The following is a 20,581-nucleotide window of genomic DNA, read 5'->3' as shown; positions in this document are numbered from 1 at the left end:
AAAGGAGTGTCGCACCCAACGCCGCCCTTTGGGGTGGGGGGGGGGGGATCGTTTGGTGTTGCACCGACGCTGAGTGCGGGATTTCCAGTGAGCAGCGTTTTCTGTTCGAGGAATTGGGAATTTTAACACTCTCCGCAGATGCTGCTAGTACTGCTGAGTATTTTTATTTTAAAAAGTTCTATATGTTACTCGGGTATAATCATGGTTGTCTACTCCCCTGCAACTTTCTCCTTTTCAACAATATACCGTCACAAAGAGTGAGTGCTTTATGCCCAAATTTAAAGGGTCAATGCCCACAATGTAAACCAGAACCAACCCCCCCCCCCCCCCCCCGCAATTCATACAAACTGTGTTTAAAATAGCATTCGAGGTTCAATTCCTCCAGTTTTATTTTGAAGGAATTGAATGTTCGAGTACATAAATCACTAAAAGTTAGTGCACAAAAATGCTGGTCTTTTATTTCATTGGGGCTGGAATACCAAGGGGAGGAAATTCTGATTTGGTTGCATGGAATTTTGGTCAGGCGCCACCTGCACTACTTTGTTTCAGTTTTGGGGACCAGTACTCAGGAAGGCGATTTCGGCCTTGGAAGAATGCTGCTGTAGCTTAGCAAGATAAATTTTTAGGACAGGTTGCATAAACTTGGCTTGTATTCCTTTTGTCGGCCATGGCTCAGTTGGTAGCACTCTTGTCTCTGAGTCATAAGATTCTGGGTTCCAACTCTACTCCAAGGCTTGAATCTAAAAATCTATACCAACACACCAGTATAGTACTGAGGGGATGTTGCAGTGTCAGAAGTGCTGTCTTTCAAAAGAGTTGTTAGACTGAGGCTCCATCTGCTGCTTGGTTGGATATAAAAGATCCCATAGCACTATTGTGAAAAAAGAGCAGGGGTGTTATCTCATGTGTGTTGGCTGATATTTATTCTTCACTCAACATCACAAAAACAAATGATCTGATCACTGTCACATCATGTTTGTGGGAGTTTGCTATATGTATATTGTCTGCCACATTTCCAACATTACAAGAGTGACTGTGCTTCAAAAAAATTTCATTGGCTGTTAAGCACTTTGAGACATCAGGTGGTAGTGAAAAATGGTATATAAATGCGAGTATTTCTTTTCCCTTTCTTTTCAACATAGACAATTGAGAGATTATTTGATTGCGTTTAAAATGTTAAAATAATTTGATAGGATAGATATGGAGGAATTGTTTATTCTGGTTTGGGAATGAAGAACAAGGGAACATCTTAAAATGAAAGTTAGGCCATTCAGGATGAAAAATGGAGAGGTAGTTTTTAACAAGGAGTAGGATTGTAAATGGCGATGTTTGTGGATCCTCTTCCTCCCATTGGTTGTTTCATTGTCCACCTCCATTCAGGACTAGATGTGGCAGGACTGCAGAACTTTGATTTGATCCATTAGTCGTGGGATTGTTTTGCTCTGTCTATCGTGTGTGCTATTTCTGCTGATAGTCCAAAGCACTTTATAGGTGCCCGGTTTTGAGCTGCCAGATCTGTTCTGAATCCATCCATTTAGTGCAGTGGTACTGCCACTAAATAAGATGGAGTATGCTCTCAATGAGAAGACTATAGCTCTGCAAAAATTATGCAGTGGTCAGTCCTACCAATAAAGTCATGGGCAGATACATCTGCAGCAAGTCAATTTGTGAGGACGATGTGTGAGGGGCAGACAGTAGCGTGTCACTGGACTAATAATCCAGAGGTCCAGGCTAATGCCCTGGAGACGTGGGTTCAAATCCCACCATGGCAACTGATGGAATTTAAATTCAATTAATAAAATAATCTGGATTATAAAGCCATGCTCAGTAATGATCATAAAACCATCATCAATTGTCATAAAAAATCCGTCTGGGTTCACCGATGTCTTTTAGGGAAGGAAATCTGCCAACCTCAACTGGTCTGGCCTCCAGGTCCACAGTAACATGGTTGACTCTTAAATGCCCTCTTAAGCAAGCCCCTCAGATCAAGGGCAATTGGGAATAGGGAACAAATGCTGACCTCACCAGCAAGGCTCACATCCCATGCAGGAATGAAAAAAAAAGGCTTTTACCTCTTGGTGTTCTCATCATTTGCTGCAGGCCTCTTCTGGCTGATATGTCCTTCAGGACTTGGTCAGCTCAGTCAGTAATGATGCCATCAAACCCTCTTGGTAATGGCCATTAAAGTCCCACCCAGAGTACATTCTGTGCCTTTACTACTCTCAGTGCTTCTTCCAAGTGGTGTTTAACATTGGGGAATACTGATTCATCAGCTGAGAGAAAGGGGTAAGTGGTAATCAGGAGAAGGTTTCCTTTACTATCTTTGTCCTAATGCCACAAGACTTCATGGGGTCCAGAGTCAATATTGAGAGCTCCCAGGTCCACTTTCTCCCAACTGTATACCATTGTGACGTCACCTCTAATGGGTCCATCCTGTGGACATGACATACCAATAATGGAGGAGTCTGGGACATTGGCAGAAACTATGATTCTTTGAGTATTACAATGGCTGTTGCTTGACTCATCTGTGGAACAGCTTTTGCAAAGTTTGCACAAGTCTCCAGATGTTAGTGAATAGGATTTTTCTGGGTTGACTGAGGAAATTGTGCCTTTGTCATATCTGGTGCCCAGGTCGATGCCAGGTGGTTTGCCCAGTTTTATCTTTTTTAACTTTATGTAGTGTTTTGATACAACTGAGCAGCTTGCTAGGGCATTTCAGTGGGCGGTTAAGAGCCAACCACATCACTATGGGTCTGGAATTTCATGTAGGCCAGACTGGGCAAGGGTAGCAGATTTCCCTAAAGGACATTATCTAGCCTGGATGTTGCAGTCAGCAGTGAAGTGGCTGCACTTGCCACTGACCTCAAAGTGCAAACTTACCTAACATAATGGTGGGGGCAAGAATTTCACTTGCAAGGAAGGATGATCCCTTATGGGCCTCTGCGATGTTCTCTGATACAAGTAAAAAGGACAGGTAATGTGATGCAATGGATATAATAATATATGCCCACAGAATCCATCAAGACTAAATTGCTGCAGTGTCTGTAATTATAGATACACATAAAAGGTCATTGTTCCAAATTATTCTTTTGTTTCAATCACTTTAAAAAATCATAAACTTAGACATTTTTTAATAAGTCAGATAAAAGTTGTATCAGAATAATGTTATAAAGTCGTAAAATAACTTAAAAAGTCAGATCTCTCCCTTGGCTATTCTGAAAGTTGAAATGCCTCCCAGTGTCAGTGTCCTCACTGGGCCGGATCTTTTAATTATTCGCAAGTGATTCCAGAGGCTCTTTCTGCCCGGAAACACCTGCCATAAAATGTTGTAGTGAAAATTCTTTGTTACATAATTAGCCTACATTCTTGCCAGTGCCATTTCTTACATTTTAATCCTGAGTTGGACAAGTGCAATAGCAAAACCTCTGCAACAGCGAAAAATAGCCCACTACAACTTCCAGATTTACACACCACAGTATTACTGGGCCTCTCACTGGTACAATGACAGCGAACAGTGAGAGCTTCACCATCATTAACATAGCAAAATTCAGGCCGATGTTGGGTAATCTGGTTTAGCAACTTCCTTAAAGAGTGCCATTTTCTTCAACATCTGTTTCCTTGCTTGAGATAGTAAAGGAAATGTTGACCACAGCCACCTTTACTGCCAGATATGCTGCATTCCTCTACTGAAATCATAAAATTCTGCACCTCAGAAGGAGACTCATGGTGCTACGCCACTCTTTGAATGAGCTTGCCACCTGCTCCCATTCCCCTGTGTTTTCTCTCTACTCTATTAATTTTCTTTCTCACCCTCTGGGGATTGTTTCGTGCAGTGCTAAACAGGGCAAGCCTCCTCATGCGCACCGATTGCTGCAATGCTTCCCCTTCACCAGCCATCCATTTCATCTTAATAAAAACAAAAAAACTGCGGATGCTGGAAATCCAAAACAAAAACAGAATTACCTGGAAAAACTCAGCAGGTCTGGCAGCATCGGCGGAGAAGAAAAGAGTTGACGTTTCGAGTCCTCATGACCCTTCGACAGAACTTGCGTTCGAGTCCAAGAAAGAGTTGAAATATAAGTATTTCAACTCTTTCTTGGACTCGAACGCAAGTTCTGTCGAAGGGTCATGAGGACTCGAAACGTCAACTCTTTTCTTCTCCGCCGATGCTGCCAGACCTGCTGAGTTTTTCCAGGTAATTCTGTTTTTGTTATCCATTTCATCTTCCTGGGTTTATTTTATCTTTCCTGTCTGTCTCTTACCTCCCATTTCATTTACCCCCTTGCAGCCTTCCCCAAGACAGAAAAAAATTAAAATAGTTGCAACCTTTGTAAAGGCTAAGACAATTATTATACCCTATGTGGACATCTGTCCTTTAAGGACTATTTATGGTGCAATTTCCTCACTGCTCTTAGATGTGTTTCTAATGCTAAGGCCTAAGGTAAACCAGCACTGCCGCATGAGGTATTAAGAGTGGAACACAGATACAGCTACAGCTCTTAGGGCTGGAAATTCAGTTGCCCCAGTTTTTGGGCATGGGGGTGCAATGTAAGGTATCTTCATCAGTGTTGTCAATCGGCAGTTACTCAGCACTAACCCACTCACCGAAGCTCAATTTGGGCTCTGCCAGAACTGCTTGGCTCCAGACCTCATGAAAGACTCCGTCCAAACATGGACAAAAGACCTGAATTGTAGAGATGAGGTGAGAGTGACTGCCTTCGACATCAAGGCAGCATTGGATCGAGCATGATGTCAAGGAAAACTGAAGTCATTGGGAATGGGGAGAAAACTTCGCTGGCTGGAGTATTACCTTGCTCTAAGGTAGATGATTGTGGTTGTTGGCATTGCCTTAGGAGTTCCCTAGGCCAGTGTTCAAGGCCCAGCTACTTACAGCTGTTTCATCAATGACCTCTCCATCATGTGGTCAGAGGTGGGGCCATTTGATGATGATTGCACAGTGTTCAGTTCCATTTGCAACTCCTCAGATACTGAAGCAGTCAGTGTTCGTAATGCAACAAGACCTGGATAGTGTTCAGGCTAGGGCTGAGTGACACTTAACATTCATCACACACAAGTGCTAGGCAATGACCATTTCTGACAAAAGAGAACCTAACCATCTCCTCTTGAAATTCAGCAATGTTACCATCACTGAATCCCACAGCATCAACATACTGAGGGTTACCGTTGAGCAGAAACTTGATTGGATCAGTCACATAAATGTGCTGGCTACAAGAGCAGGTCAGAAGCTGGGAATTCTGTGGCAAGTAATTCTTGTCTCCTCAAAGGTTGTCCACCATGTACTAGGCACAAGTCAGGAGTACAATGGAATAGTCTTCATTTGCCTGAATGAATGTAGTTCCAACAACCCTAAGCTTGACACTATCCAGGACAAAGCAACCTGCTTGATTGGCACCCCATCCACCACCTTAAAACATACACTAACTCCACCACTAGCACAGAGTGGTAGCAGCAAGTACCACTTATAAGCTGTACTGCAGCAACTTGTCAAGGCTCCTTTGACAGCATCTTCCAAGCCCATGACCTCTACCACTTAGAATAACCAGGACTACAGATATATGGGAACATCACCAAGTTTCCCCTCCACATCACACTCGCACAGTTATTGGGTCAAAACCCTGGAACTCCTTTCCTATCAGCACTGAGGTTGTACATGCAGTGGTTGGAGAAGCAACGCACCATGCGCTTCTCAGGGCCATTAAGAATGGGCAATAAAAGCTGGCTTTGCCAGCAATGCTCACATCCAATGAACGATTAAAAAGAAATCCACAGGTAGATATGCCACCAAATGTTGCTCATCAACCTGTCCCAAATTTATTGCTAACCCACACCAAGGTGTCACATGAACTGAGGGGTCTTTGGTTGTTTTCCCACATACCCACATATTCAAGCTACAACTTGCAACTGATATCTTGGAAGGACTTTGCACATAAAATCATTATTACCACCTCCACAAGCATGATACAAGGGCCCTGAAAGTCTGCAGGGTTTCTCACCTGACCTAAGTGCGAGGATCAGGCCATTGTGACCCTGCCAGAGTGAGTGAGGTCTGGATAAGGTCACCTTATTATCATGCTAATGGCAGGTCCTGGCACATGTCACTGGTGGCACATTTTAGGAGAGAAGCCAAGAAGCCCTCTAATGTAGTAGATCATGTTTGAAGTGGACATATCTGGATCCTGGACTTATTTGCAGCTCTTCTGTATTCCTGTCTGACTTACTGTGAGGTTGAACCAGATTGGCCACCAATTTTCAGCCTTGTGGTTAGCTGCTGATAAGCAAGTTGATCAGCAGCATGACCACATGATTGCCACCAACCCTCTATCTACTTTGGGAAATGCAGCTGTGCAGTAACATTGGGCACTGAGCCACATTGTTGTTGAAGTCCAGCAGGGAAGGAGAGAAAGTCCTGGTCATCATCAGTCACCACATCAGCCACCTGCTTGATAGCTGTGTGGGTAATTATTCACTCATTTTCCCACAAAGTTTAGAAAGAAAACTGAATGCACCTGGCCAGCTCCTGTTTACAGTTTTGAAGATGGGTCTACACTTGAAATTTTATCTTGTCTATCCTGCCCATGGACGCTGTCAGACCTATTGAGTGTTCCCAGCGTTTTCTGTTTCTCTGAATGTAACAGGAGCTTCTGGAGTGAATATTTTGTTAGTATTTTCTGTAACATTGATACTTTTACCATAACCAGTATTCTGCAAACTTTTGTATTCAATGAAATTTTATCAGTTAAATCTGAAAACTGGGAACCCTAGTTATTTAATGCTGACAATTACCATTTGAAATTGACAAAAATTAAGGGACTTTCTGGTCCAAACTGATCTATATTCCCTTCTGTTTATTTTATAACTATTTCCCTTTCCCTTCACCACATCTGGTTTTGTAGTTTCTGAAAGTTTCAGTTCTGCTTTTGATCCTGTAGCCTAAAAGCACCACTTAGAAACAAAGACAAATGTTCATGTTTTTTATAGTGTGCTCAGTGTACTTGGCTGCCTTTTTACACTGTGCCACCAAAAAATGAGCAATGTGTACAGCAGCAACTGATTCAAATAGTTAGGGACCATCAGTTTCAGATTTGTTGAGTTGTTAAGTGCCATTCTAGTCCGCATTTTGCTGTAATCAAAACAAAAGAGATTTTCTCTGGCTATACCATTACCTGTACGTAGCACAGATGAACTGTTTTATACTGTTTTGCAGATGTTGGCGCAGAGAGCATGTCCATTTGCAGAGGTAAGAATCTACATTTTTCAGTACATTTGCACTTTAACCTAGTTGATTTTTCTCAATCTTCTCAAACACGTCAGTCAAATGTTACGTTTTATAACTCACTGAGAAATATAGAATATCCAGAATGAACAGTAGTTTTTCAATTAATGTACGATTATCTATAGAAAGCTTTTTAATATGAGCTGAAAGCTTGGAATCAATCTGTTGCAATCTTTTATATATAAATCCTGGAACATATTTTTTTATCAGTTACCATATTTCAAAAGTCTAATTGTACACATTAAAGTGTTGTTGGACTGCTGTGGTTCAAGTGAAGACCCACCAGCACCTTTTCAAGGGCAACTAGGAATTGGCAATAAGTGCCCAGCTTGCCAGCAACAGCCATATCCTGAGAATGAATAAAAATAAATCACAACGGATGGGGGAAAAATACATGTTTGCACCTTTAGTAAATAGACCTGTTTATAAGAGAATATTTAGGGAGGCACATAACTGAGCTCAGATACTTCTCATTGGGACAAAGGGAAATTGAGGGAGTCACCTCTGATTCCTTTTGTACATGTTGCAGAAAGTTTTAGAACAGAATTAGAACATGCCTTGTAGGGAACTTTAAGCCTGTCCTCTTGATTTCAGAGGTGGATTCCCTGAGAGTGTGGAAATAATAGCACTGCTTAGAGTGTACTTATTTTGCTGCTTCTGGGAATCCATTACAGCTACGTTGGTCCCATTCATTGGAACTCCCTCTCTCAAACCTCTTCAGATTTTTTCTCTCTGGCTTAAAAAGGACTTAGTATCTGTTGTTTTTATATGATTCTTCAGTAAAGTATTTTGGGATGATTTCCCACCTTGGGGCCTGACTTTAACTCTATGCAAGTGAGTGGGTTTTGAATGAGTTAATATCTCTTTGGTGTCTGACTTAGCTCAGTGGTAGCACTCTCACCTGCAAAATGTTGGCAAGCACTCCTTTTTCATCCTATAAGTGCATGAAAAACTGATCTTTCAACTATAAGTTATGGTGGCAGCTTTTACTAATGGGACATTTCAAATGAATGTAAAGTAGGTGATACTCTGAATATCAGCATCCAAATTCATCTGCGTTTGCTGAACCTGCAACTGCAAAGGGTCCATTCCCTCTACATGAAGCTTATGTCTGTGATTTCAAAGCCAGGGATGTTTTAGATAGCTGCCTGCATCAATGATGGTGCAGAGCTAACAAAGACAGAAAAGTACACACAATATTGATCTCACTCCCCGCCACTTGCTGTTCTCTCCTCCACTTGCCACTCCTTACCTTCACTTCCTTCTCCTGATTGCTACGCTCTCATTCCTCTCTGCTCCCTCCAACTTGCTACTTTCTGCTGTTTGCCACTTGCTCCCTGCTCCCTCCCGTTCCTTTGCTGCTTCCCCCAGCTCCCTCCCTTCGCATTGACTTTCTGCCCCAACCTCCCTACCCCCAAACAGCTGCTTGTTGCCCCCTTCTGCTCCCTTCAGCTCTTCTTACAAGCTGCCACCCTGCTACCTCCCTTTGCTGCTCCCTTCACCACTGCCCCCTGCACTCCCTCTTGCTCGCTACTCCTGCTTCGCAGTGAGGGGAAGGTAGTGGCGTGCGGGAGGAAGTGACACAAGAAGGGAGAGGAGTAGTGGCAAGAGGAGGGAGCAGCAACAGATGGAGTGGGAAGCAGCGAGCAGGAGTGAGCAGCAAGAAGAGTGGGAAGAAGTGGCGAACAGGGGTTGTTGAAGGGAGTGATGAACATAAGGGTGTGGGGGGGAGCAGCAATCTGGGGGTGACTGTAGAGGGGGCTATGGGAGGGGGAAGCAGGACAGAGCAGTGGTGGGTGGTGGACAACATGTGCACAACAGTGACGTCAGTGGTTGGTGAAACTGCGCACAGGCTGGAGGATGGATTGGGTGCTGAGTTCCTGTTTGTCAGGAATTGCAGTGCCATTCTAATCTGTGCTATGCTACCTTGCACGGCTGCTTTTTCTCTGCAGTAGCACCTATGTCCCTGAATCAGAATGTTGTGAGTTCAAGCTGCAATACATAGACTTGAGCAAGTAGGTTGGCACTTCGGTGGCATGTTGAGGAGTGCTGCACTGCTAGGGGTGCTGTTTTCTAGATGAGATGCTAAATCAGGTCCTTGACTGTATGAGAAGGCAATGTTTGAAGAAGAGTTTGACCAGGTGTCCTGACCAATGTTTTGTCTTCCAACCAGGAGCACTCCAAAATGTTATTTAGTCATTTATTTCACTGCAGCTTATGGTATCTAGCCATGTGCAAATTAACTGTAATATGTTCCTCTATATCACAGCAGTGACAACACTAAAAAAATTCTTTTGGAGGTTATTTAGTCCTTTAACTTTTTCTGTGTGATCATAATACATTTTGTTCGTTTCCCTGTTTTTCTTTCAATCCACTAAGGGATTCCTTTATCGCTTTGTAGTTTCTACACCCAAAACACTAAATTAGGCTTTTTTATCATGTTTGTGAAAGAGCTGCTGTTTGATTGCAGTATTCTACTTGCAAATAGTATAGCTGAACACTAGAGGGCCCCAAGATGGACTGATGAATTTTTAGAAATTACACTCCAGGATCTCATAGTGATTGACACAGTACGTCTGAAGCAAATGGTCCAGTGGCTCTGAAATAATAGCAGTCATTGAATTAACATATCAACTTGAATGTTTTCACAGACGCAACATCCAGCATTTTCTGTCTTTATTTCGGATTTCCAGCATTTATGTTTTTTTTTCTTTTTGTACATACAGACATAAAACGCCTCTTCCTTTAGTGTGTATGCTACTTCCTTTAACTTGTGATTCAAATGAAAATATATTGGTATATAATCAAATCTATAAACTATAAATAAAATAAATGCTTGCAATAGCACATACATTAACTTTACCACCTTGTAAAATGGTGTTTAAGTTTCTGTTTGGATCGTAATATAGCTGCTGTGCCAAACGAATCTAATAAGAAAGAGGAAGTTATTTTACATTTTTAACATTTCCAGTTTATTTATAATTACTTATTGAATATCTGTGGCAAGTTGCAAAAAAACATAAATGCGTTATTCAGTTAAGCAGTTCTCTATTGTATGTCTAAGCAAAAATTAAATGTTTAATCCTGAATAGGAAGATATTTTCTAGAATAATGTCCATCATTTTTCTGCCTTCCTCTCGGTATGATGATCAGGTTTCAAATAAAGCAAGTTTTTTGTAAAGTGTTTCATTATTTTAATTTTATTTAACAATTTCATATACTGAAACAACATCCTTTACAAAAGGATTTATCACCACTCAGAATAATACTGAAAGGCATTAGTGGCTTGTAATTTCTGCTTTACAGACGGAAACAACTTGGCATATTTATTCTGAAAATATTCAGTGCGAAAGGTTAATCTTGTACAATAGAACCATATTCAGATATGATAAACTGCAAAAATATAACTTCATTGGAGGCAGTCCAGAAAGTTGTATATAAAACTTTTTATTTAAGGCTGTTATCTTCATTAACACGGGATTACTTAGGGGGAACAGGCAGAATTTGTACTGTAATACAACAAAATCATTAAATGTCTGATTATTTGTAAAGTTATTTTCATACATGCAGACTATGGTATTGAGTAACAAGGATGTGCAACATGGGAATCTATATAGTTCAATATTGTGCTAGAGAATTATAGGGCTGAATTTTACACTTCCCCACCAATGAGTTTGAGGCAGGGAGGCTTTTAAGTCCAATGTGCAACTTGCCCGTCATCTGCCCCACTGCCACTGCAATTACACCAGTAGTGGGGGTGGCTTCGGTTGGCCCACTGGCCCATGGACCAATTGAGATCCATTAATGAGGCAATTAATACCCACTTAAGGGCCTCATCCAACTGCTGCCAGGATTTAACCAGCAACGGTAGAGGCCACAGCAACATCCCAGCGCAGCAGGTTTCCCTATGTGGGCTGGTAGTGGACGGTGGGGACTCCTCCTTAACAGGCTCTCTGGCCCCCCTGAGGGGCCATTTCAAGATGTCATCTCCCCCAAGTTGCCCCCCCTCCCCCACATAAGGCCTCTCAAACTGCAGCTCCCTCACTGGAGCCTCCCAGCTCGGCAACCTACAAGACCCCAATGTACTTATTCAATCCTTATCCAGTGTTGCACACCTCTGTCCCGAAGTCAGAGGCCGGCAGCAGTCACAGGCAGGACTTTACGTCCTTGAGGAACAGAAATCCAGCCTCCAGTCTTCTAACAGCAACCGTTAAATGGCTGCAGGGCAACCGGTGTTCCCGTGGATGGACGTTTCAGCTTGGAGTGGCAGGGAATCCGGTGTCTTGTATAATTCAGCCCCTAGAATCCTACAGCCCAGAAGGAACTATTCATCCCATTGTGCCTGTGCTGACTCTGAAAGGACTATCCAATTTAGTTCCACACTGCAGCATTTTCTCTGTAACCTTGCTAATTAGTTCCTTTCAAATATATGTCCAGTTGCCTTTTGAAAGTTCCTTTGAAATCTGATCCCATCACCCTTTCAAATAGTGTGTTCTAGACCATAACAACACCATGTGGAAAATAACTTCTCATTGCCCTCTTGTTCTTTTGCCAGTTATTTTTGTGATCTTTGATTAGTGACCCACTTTCCAGAGGAAACCGTTTCTCTCTAATTGCTCTATCAAAATCCCTCATAATTCTGATTACTATTGTTAAGCCTCCTCCTAAGCTTTTCTGCTCTAAGGAGAACAAGTCTGGCTTCTCCATTCTCCTCATATAACTTAAGTCCCTCATCCCTGTTATCATCCTGGTGAAAACCCTCTCCAAGGATGCTTCCTAAAGTGTGGTGTCCAGAATTGAACAGGTTATTCCACCTGAGGCTTAACCAGAGTTTAATAAAGTTTTAGCATGACTTTCTTGCTTTCGTATCAATGGCACATGTGCTTACTTAACTGCCTTATTAACTTCCACTTTCAAGGATTTTTGAAAATTCATCCCCAGGTCCCCCTGCTCTTGCATTCTGCCTCAAAATAGTCCTATTTAGATTATACTGTCTCTCCATGTGGTTTCTCCTAACGCACATTACTTTACACTTTTCTGTGTTAAATTTAATCTCCAACAACACTCAAGCTCAACACCATCCAGGGCAAAGCAGTCAGTTTGACCAGCACCCAATCCACCGTCTTAAACATTCACTCCCTCCACCACCAATGCACAGTGACAGCAGTGTGTACCATATACAAGATGCACAGTAGCAATTCACCAATCTTCTGTCCAAAGCACTTTCCAAACCTATGCTCTTTATCACTTAGAAGGACAAAGCCAGCACACCACCCACAAGTTCCCTCCAAACCACTCATCATCCTGACTTGGAACTATCTCACTGTTCATTCACAGTCACCGGGCCAAAATCCTGAGACTCCCTAACTGCACTATGATTGCACCTACAACTGATGGACTGCAGTGGTTCAAAAAGACAGCTCACCACCACAAAGACAAAGACAATTAGGGATCAGCAGCAAATGCTGGCCTTGCCAGTGATTCCCACATCCTATGAAAGAGCTAAAGAAAAGGGTGACTACAATACCTGTGTAATCACTCGGATCACAACCCCACGGAACATAGGGCCCTAAAACTAAACAGGGCAGTAATTTTTTAAATTATTAATGGAATGTGCATTAATCTTAACTCTGACCTATAACATTTCTTCTAAAATTACATATTTCCAATACACACTAGCATATGAACCACACTGGGAACTTTAGCTGAAAATTGTGCATCTCAGAAAATAGTGAGGGCACCGATATGACTATCCTTTCACAAAGAAAGTCTGAGATTTCTTTTTTGTTTGAAGGTATTGTGCAAATTTACTTGTGAATCATTTCATCGCACCCCCACCCTTCACGCTTTTAAGTATTTCCACATGAAGTTGCTATTAAAGCTTCAAGAGAAGAGGGACTGGTGAATGGTGGTAGATATTTGTTAAAATATAAACATGAAAATATATTTCCCTGTATTGTGTGAGTGTATGTAAGGAGTTTTCTAATACAATTAGTGCATGTGGCTATAGTGGTGTCACTGTAGTCAAAACCTGTGGTTAGTCAGCAATTCCTATTGGACAGCACTGGTTTACATATTCAGATGAAGAAAGAGTGACGTAGCATTTTTGGTGTATTGCTATGGTAATTCAAATGGCATAGAGTAGGATGGAGATGCCTTCTCCAGCCAACAAGGAATTAAGATCAGACATCAATGGGAACAAAATGACCCTGCATTGTTAAATCTCATTATCTCCACATATCTGAAACAGATTGAGGAACCCACCATACACTTATTACTACAGACATTTTCTGACTGAACACAAGCACAGTGACCATTGCTGCAGAATGTACCTCACAGAGGAGGAGTGGAAAACCTGGAGCTCAGAGGATATAGTCTGCCCCAGAATCTCAGTAGGACCACACTAGGCGATGTAGTTGACACATTGTTGAGAAGAACAAATGGAAGATTAGGCTTATCAGGGCATTGTGATTGCGCTGTGCTACCATGCCCTAGTGAGACTTAACAATGCAGAGTCATTTTGTTCCTAGTACTGTCTGATTTTAACTCCCTGTTGTCTGGAGAAGGCATCCCCACCCTATTCTATGTCAGCTGAATTACCATATGTAGTAGTGGCCGCCCTTCTTTCTGGAAACATGTCAATATTGCTCCCAACACCTCCTGTTAAATTAGCAGGGCCACAAAACAGTTGGAAATGGATTTGCCTTCCTTTCCATTGACTTCATAATTGCCTCTTTCGCCCCCTCCCCCATCCCCCAACAACTCTTAAAAATCTTTGGCTGTGTAGGCCACAACACAGGCTTGGACTCCCAGGTAGGTCTCTGCTTCTGACTGACAGGCCAGGATGCCTCTTCTCTTGGAGTGTTGTGTTGGGGGATGGGAAGTGGTAGCTGCTAGCATGTTTTCCATGTTGGTACTGAGGAAACCCTGGACTGTGAGTCGTTTTCTCTTAGTCTGTCTTCCTCTCATGCGGGTGACCTTGGGTGCGGCATTGAGAGATTCCACCCTGAACAAGGCTTCTGAAACTGTCATGAAGGCTATGTCCTGGTGTTTCTACATTGCTACATATTTTCTGCCTGATCCTATGCACTCCTGCCGAACTTATGGCTGGAGTGTGCCAGAAGGGCAACAGTGGCATAGCTGAAGTATGGGTTACAGGGGACAGAAAAGGTTTATTACGAACCCTGAAGAATTTGCTTCAGTGCCAGGGTCTTTGGTTCTGCAACTGCAAGAACTCAGTGTCTTCAAGGTGGCATTTGTGGTCACTTTGTAGGGTTACAGAACTGCTAGCAATATGCAGCCCAACTGACATAGTTAGAGATGTAATGATTGATTTAATTAATCCAATGTTTTCAGCAGTTATTGGAAAATCTCTTGTGTTCACTATCAAAGGAAATGGCTGGCCTGCAACCTGTGATATCCTATTCATTAATTGCAGTGGATGATAAATCAAGATACTGTGCGATCAGACTTCCTGAGATGAGCTCCCTGAGTGTGGATTACTGCTGGGAGTGCTGGATCCCTTTAAAAGAAAACTGGAAATCTTAAATATCCGCAGGAATTGCTGGAAATGCTCTTCAGCACCTGAGAAGGAACAAAGACAGGATATCAGGTGCAGCCTCTTTATTAGACTGACTTTACCATAAATATATTCATTAGAGCTTTCAGAGTCTTTTCACTGAAACTAACTTAACATTGTTGTCATTACCTCAATTATTCACCCCTGTTTTACATTCTACGACTGAATTTTTTCACCATTTTGAAACATGCAGAAGGTTGGTTCAACAATGTGAAACTATTACTATTGTAGATGGGTTCTGCTTGGCTGCTATATTTTTGTCACCATTTCTCGATTAAGGTTTCTTGCATTTTCCACTTTGCAGCATGTCACTCAATGGCTTGTTTTATTTTCAGATCAACTTTACTTGAGGTGCAATATCAATATTATTCATATTTTGTTTTTGTTTCAGTTTTCTCATTGCACTAAGTAGATTCAACGTAAGGAATACACAAGTGTTCAGCTGCAGAAAATAAATACAGGAAAGTTCCTCACCATGGTCACCATTGTCTCCTCCTTTGTTTGGATTTTAATGTTTAGAACCTGCTACAATTTGTGTTTTCCTGCAAAGAATGATGTTGTCACAAACATTTCATCCTCCTCACAGTCTACCGTCCCAAAGAACCTATCAAATCTCACACAAATATTGGATTTATCAGAAAACAACATCATTGGGATTCATATGCAGGATTTTGCTTTTTTTCACCAGTTGAAAAGTTTGAATTTGTCATTCAATAAGATCAGAAATTTAGCTGCTGCTACTTTCAGGTCTAATCAAGAGCTGGAATGTTTAGATCTTTCTATGAATGAACTTGTGAATATTGAATGTCACTTTTTACTTAGTGTTACCTCTCTCAAATATTTGGATATTTCTTATAATAATTTTCTTAGTCTGACACTAGGAAAAGCATTTAGCTTCCTGAAAGATCTGGAATATTTAAGATTAGGAAGTAGGAAAACAATAAAGTTACAGAAAAATGATCTTGAACCAATTTCAGGGAAACACTTGCAGGAAGTTTCAGTTGGATTAAAAACATTGTCAGAGTATGAGCCTGGTACTTTACAGGTTTTGAGAACAGCAAAACTCCATATTGTTTTGCCATCTATTAACTATGCAAATTTACTTGAAAGGGTCATGTATGATGCCTTCAACATATCTGATACTTTAAAATTATCGGGCATTGACTGCTGCCAAAATTGCAGCGAAAAATTATCAAACATTGACTGCTGCCAATACTGCAGTTTAATAACATCAAGCAGGGGCTGCTGCCGACATTGCAACCGTTATATTAACAGTTTTAAAATGCTGGACAAATTCTCAAAAGTCACCAACCTATCTTTACAATATTTAACACTGGACTGGAATGCTTTTGAAAGCATATCAGAAATTATTTGGTCTTCTATGGTGAAAAATCTCAACATTTTTAATGTAAAAATATGCCAAGTTACACCCTTCATACTTGGGCATTTGGAAACAACATTGAAGACATTTGCAGTAAGGCAAATAGACGTGGTACCATTCTATGTAAATCAGTCAGTTATATATCATTTCTTTGATGTGATAAAGGCTGAAAATCTGATGGTTTGTGAATCCGGAATGATTTTCATGACTTGTCCAAACAAAGGAAACACTTATAAATTAATTGACCTTTCTGATAATTCAGTTACCAGTGATTTTCTTTTCCAAGACTGTCAGACCCTAAATTCATTGGAGACTCTTATTTTACAACAGAATAAGCTTGGTCAATTATTTGAAGTGAGTAACATGACCAAATACATGAAAACCCTGAAGCATCTGGATGTGAGTCAAAACCAGCTTATTCTTGATGAGATTAGAGTTTGCCCTTGGACCAACAGTTTAACAAAGCTGAACCTATCCTCAAACAGACTTACAGATTCGGTTTTCACATGCTTACCTAGCAATGTAGAGGTCCTTGATGTGCAGAAAAATGATATTTTTAGTGTTCCCAAAATGTTGAACAACTTGAATATGTTGAAAGAATTATATCTTGGCACTAATAAGCTGGCTAATCTTCCTGACTGTAGCAAATTTATTAATCTTGAGATCTTGTTTGTCGAGGCGAATGCATTTCATGAACCTTCAAGCAGTTTTCTTCAAAGTTGCCAACGGCTGACTGTACTGAATGCTGCCTCCAATCCATTTACATGCACCTGCAATCTGAGAGACTTTAGTAGGATGAAGGAAAACACCCACATAGAGATGATAGGCTGGCCAAAGTCGTATCGCTGTGCCTACCCGGATAACCTTAAAGGAACATTATTGGAGGACATCCATTTATCAGAAGTGACATGCAGCACAACTCTCTTACTGGTGATTGTACTGGGTAGTATGATCGCATTAACAATTGTAATTGGGCTTATGTGTCATTTTTTGGACTTGCCTTGGTACTTAAGGATGATTTGGCAATGGACCCAGATGAAACGAAGAACAATGAAGACTGACTCCCACCAGTTATCTGAAAATTTGGTCTATCATGCTTTTGTGTCCTACAGCCAACATGATTCCAGCTGGGTGAAGGAGCAGCTACTACCAAATCTAGAAGAGAAGGGCAGCCCATTACGAATCTGTCTTCATGAAAGAAATTTTATTCCAGGCAAAGGTATTATTGAAAACATAATCAACTGTATAGACAAGAGTTACAAATCAATATTTGTTTTGTCACCTAACTTCATTCAGAGTGAGTGGTGCCATTATGAGCTTTACTTTGCACAGCACCAGGTATTAAATGAACAGTCTGATAACTTGATACTGATTGTTTTGGAGCCAATCCCTCAGTACCTAATTCCATCTAAATATTATAAACTGAAATCACTTATGGCAAAGAAGACTTATTTAGAATGGCCTAGCGACAAAAATAAACAGAGACTATTCTGGGCCAATCTGCAGGCCACAATAGGAATAAACCTGACTGCTCCATCAGAGGAATTTTTTTGTGTAAATACTGACCAATAATATTCTGAGCTGCATCACTTTTATCTTCATAATGTACATATATTCTATCAGTGTGTTCATTTCATGAGCTTATACTGTTTAGAATTATACTGAAGGTACAAAATTTGCAAGTTAAAAGCTACACTAGTAAACCTTCAACAAGACATTGGCTGCATCCGTTGATTACCGTCAGACTGAAAGGACAAATAAAGTTAGCTACTTATTAATATGCAAATCTGAACAAGAAGAACAGGAGGGTTTAAAGAAAATGTAGGAGAAAAAGGTGGATGAGTTAATTAGTACCTTGCGTACCTGGTTGGCATCCTTTCATCTGTGAGAGATGATGGGAATGTGGCCTCAAAACTTTGGCTCAGACCTCCTTTTGATGGCTGAACAAGCCGATTCTGGAAAGACAAAGTCTGTCATAAGTGCCACACATGAAGTTGTTCCTTGCTGGCAGTGCGAGGGGGACCTCTGCTGCACCTTAAGTGGGGCCTTTAAATCACAACAGGGGAACTAACATGCGACTTGAGACCTCAGACCACAAACACACTGTCACCAACAGCCACAGCCTGTATTTATATAGTGTTTTTAATGTAATAAAACATTCCAAGATGCTTGGAATTATGTGAACCACACAAAGTGATATTAGGGCAGATGGGCAAAATCTTGGTCAAAGAAGTAATTTTTAAGGAGTGTCTCAAAGGAAGAAAGTGAGGTAGAGAGGTGAGGACATTTAGGAAAGGAATTCCGGAGCTTAAGGCTCAGGCAACTAAGGCATGACTTCTAATGGCGGAGCAATTAAAATTGGGGATGCTCAAAAGGCTATACTTAGATGAGTGCAGATATCTCGGAGGCATGTAGGTCTGGAGGGGGTTACAGAGAAAGGGAAGAATGAGGCCATGGAGGGACTTGAAAACAAGGATGAGAATTTTAAAATTGAGGCATTGCTTAACCGGTAGCCAATGTAGGTCAAAACATGAGCTGGAGGAAAGTTTAAAGGAAAAGAAAGGCATGATATGTGCCATAAAAATTTACTTTTGTCAACAAAGTAGGGAGAGCAGTAATTTTTCATGATAAGAGGTAAGTTCTAGAGAACTAGCAAAAGCTGTTAGCCAGTTTGAATGTGACTGAGACCGGAAATGGGAGGACTAGGGTTTGGAACCAGAACGACCTGAGATGCACCAAACACTCAAGAGGTGATGAGACTCCTACAAGGAGTAAAAAAAGTACACAGCAGGCATTGATGAGGGGTTCTCTAACATTCCCCGAGTGTCTCCATGTAAAAGTGAATTTGTGGAAGGTCGCAGACTTACAAATGTTTAACAAAGTTATAAGCACTTTACATCACTGGAGTCTTGTTTTTGAACATTTGGTGAGATCTTCATGCAACTTTCAAAGAATGGACTTTGGTTATTAATCCTTTAGCAATTTTTAAAAAAAAATTATGTGAACTAACGCAACTGCATCTGACGATATATATGGAAAGAAATTAACTCATTCCACTAACTGCTGTTTTTAATTCATGAAGCAACAACTTTTTTTGTATTGCTGAATGTAAATAAATGCATTGAACATTGTTAAGTTTTGAGTTTCTTAAACTGAATGGATATTCTCCATGGTGACAGAAGAAAATCATGAATTGACAAATTAACTCTTTGGGCTCTCAAGAACAGCCACAATGTTTTCCTTTTCTTTTAAGCAGGAAGCACAGATTTCAGAACAGCATGAATGTTGGTTGGCCAGCATTACCCCAAATAGTCCTTTGACAGAAAAATAGCTTCACCATTGGAAAAATGTTAATGCAGCAGGAGATCTAGTAGTTTTAATAATTTAAGATCTTAACTTTAGATAGCTTCGGGCATCAGCACTGAACTTTTAGGCCCAGATGGAAATGGCATGTGGGTGGGCGGATAAATTTGCGTTGCTGGCCAGTGTGCCAGTTCCCTAGCTTCATCCGGCTTCCATTTTCCTGGAAGCAGGATGGAGGTCACTAGTGCTACCTGCCCAGAAGTGGTGGTTAGCTAATGGATGTCATTTAAGGTCCATTAAAGCCTATCGTCAGATTTTTCAGTCAGCCTCTAGGTCTCTGTAGGCGTCAGGGATTTTGGCAGCTTTTTTTTTAAATCATTCATTCATGGGATATAGATTTCACTGCCTAGGCCAGCATTTATTGCCCATTCTTAATTGCCCTTGCTCAGAGGGAATTTACGAGTCAACTACATTTGTCTGTAGGCCAGACCAGATAAGTATTACCTTCCCTAAAGGGCATTAGTGAACCAGATGAGTTTTTACAACAACCTGCCATGGTTTCATGGTCATCATCAGACTTTTAATTCCAGATTTTTATTGAACTCAAATTTTCCCACCAATTTCACCATGGTGGGATTTAAACCCAGGTCCCCAGACTACCTAGGTCTCTGGATTATTAGTTCAGTGACAATACCACTATGCCACCACCGCCTCCCCTTGCTGTCTGGAGGCAGCCTCCCAGGAGCAGATCAGGGAGCCAGCACTCCAGGCAGGCTTAGTGGCCCTCCTGCTTACCAGCCTGGTTTCAGTTGCATCCACAGGCTGCATTGTGGAAGGGTTCCCCCTCCTCAATGGTGGGTCAGCTATTGAGGGGATATTTTACTTTATAAAAAAGTACCTAGAGAGAGGGTGCCTAAATCATGGGGTGGGGGTGCTCCCTCTCACTTACTTGGAAAGGCACCCTTCTGCTTCTTCAGTGCTGGAGAGCCTCCTGTTGGCCCTCCAGCTTCGAGAACCTACCCAC

General features: G+C 41.4%; 1 protein-coding gene across 8 annotated transcripts; it reads left to right on the top strand.

Moving 5' to 3' along the window:
* The first annotated feature begins 17 nt into the window (after nucleotides 1-17).
* LOC121276509 (toll-like receptor 6) lies at nucleotides 18-19,384 on the top strand. 8 transcript variants are annotated; one of them, XM_041185014.1, is made up of 4 exons: nucleotides 18-147; nucleotides 7,226-7,258; nucleotides 14,733-14,906; nucleotides 15,265-19,384. In XM_041185014.1, exon 4 carries the CDS (start codon nucleotides 15,349-15,351, stop codon nucleotides 17,824-17,826), a length of 2,478 nt encoding a protein of 825 aa, XP_041040948.1. In that variant the 5' UTR covers nucleotides 18-147; nucleotides 7,226-7,258; nucleotides 14,733-14,906; nucleotides 15,265-15,348; the 3' UTR covers nucleotides 17,827-19,384. The 8 variants fall into 8 exon arrangements, with proteins under 8 accessions (XP_041040948.1, XP_041040965.1, XP_041040973.1 ...); XM_041185031.1 differs by having other exon boundaries at nucleotides 14,687-14,906; XM_041185039.1 differs by having other exon boundaries at nucleotides 48-157.
* The last annotated feature ends 1,197 nt before the right edge of the window (nucleotides 19,385-20,581 follow it).

Source organism: Carcharodon carcharias, chromosome 1 (assembly GCF_017639515.1).
Source record: "Carcharodon carcharias isolate sCarCar2 chromosome 1, sCarCar2.pri, whole genome shotgun sequence".
Lineage (NCBI taxonomy): Eukaryota > Metazoa > Chordata > Chondrichthyes > Lamniformes > Lamnidae > Carcharodon > Carcharodon carcharias.
This window is presented reverse-complemented; position numbering and strand designations above follow the sequence as displayed.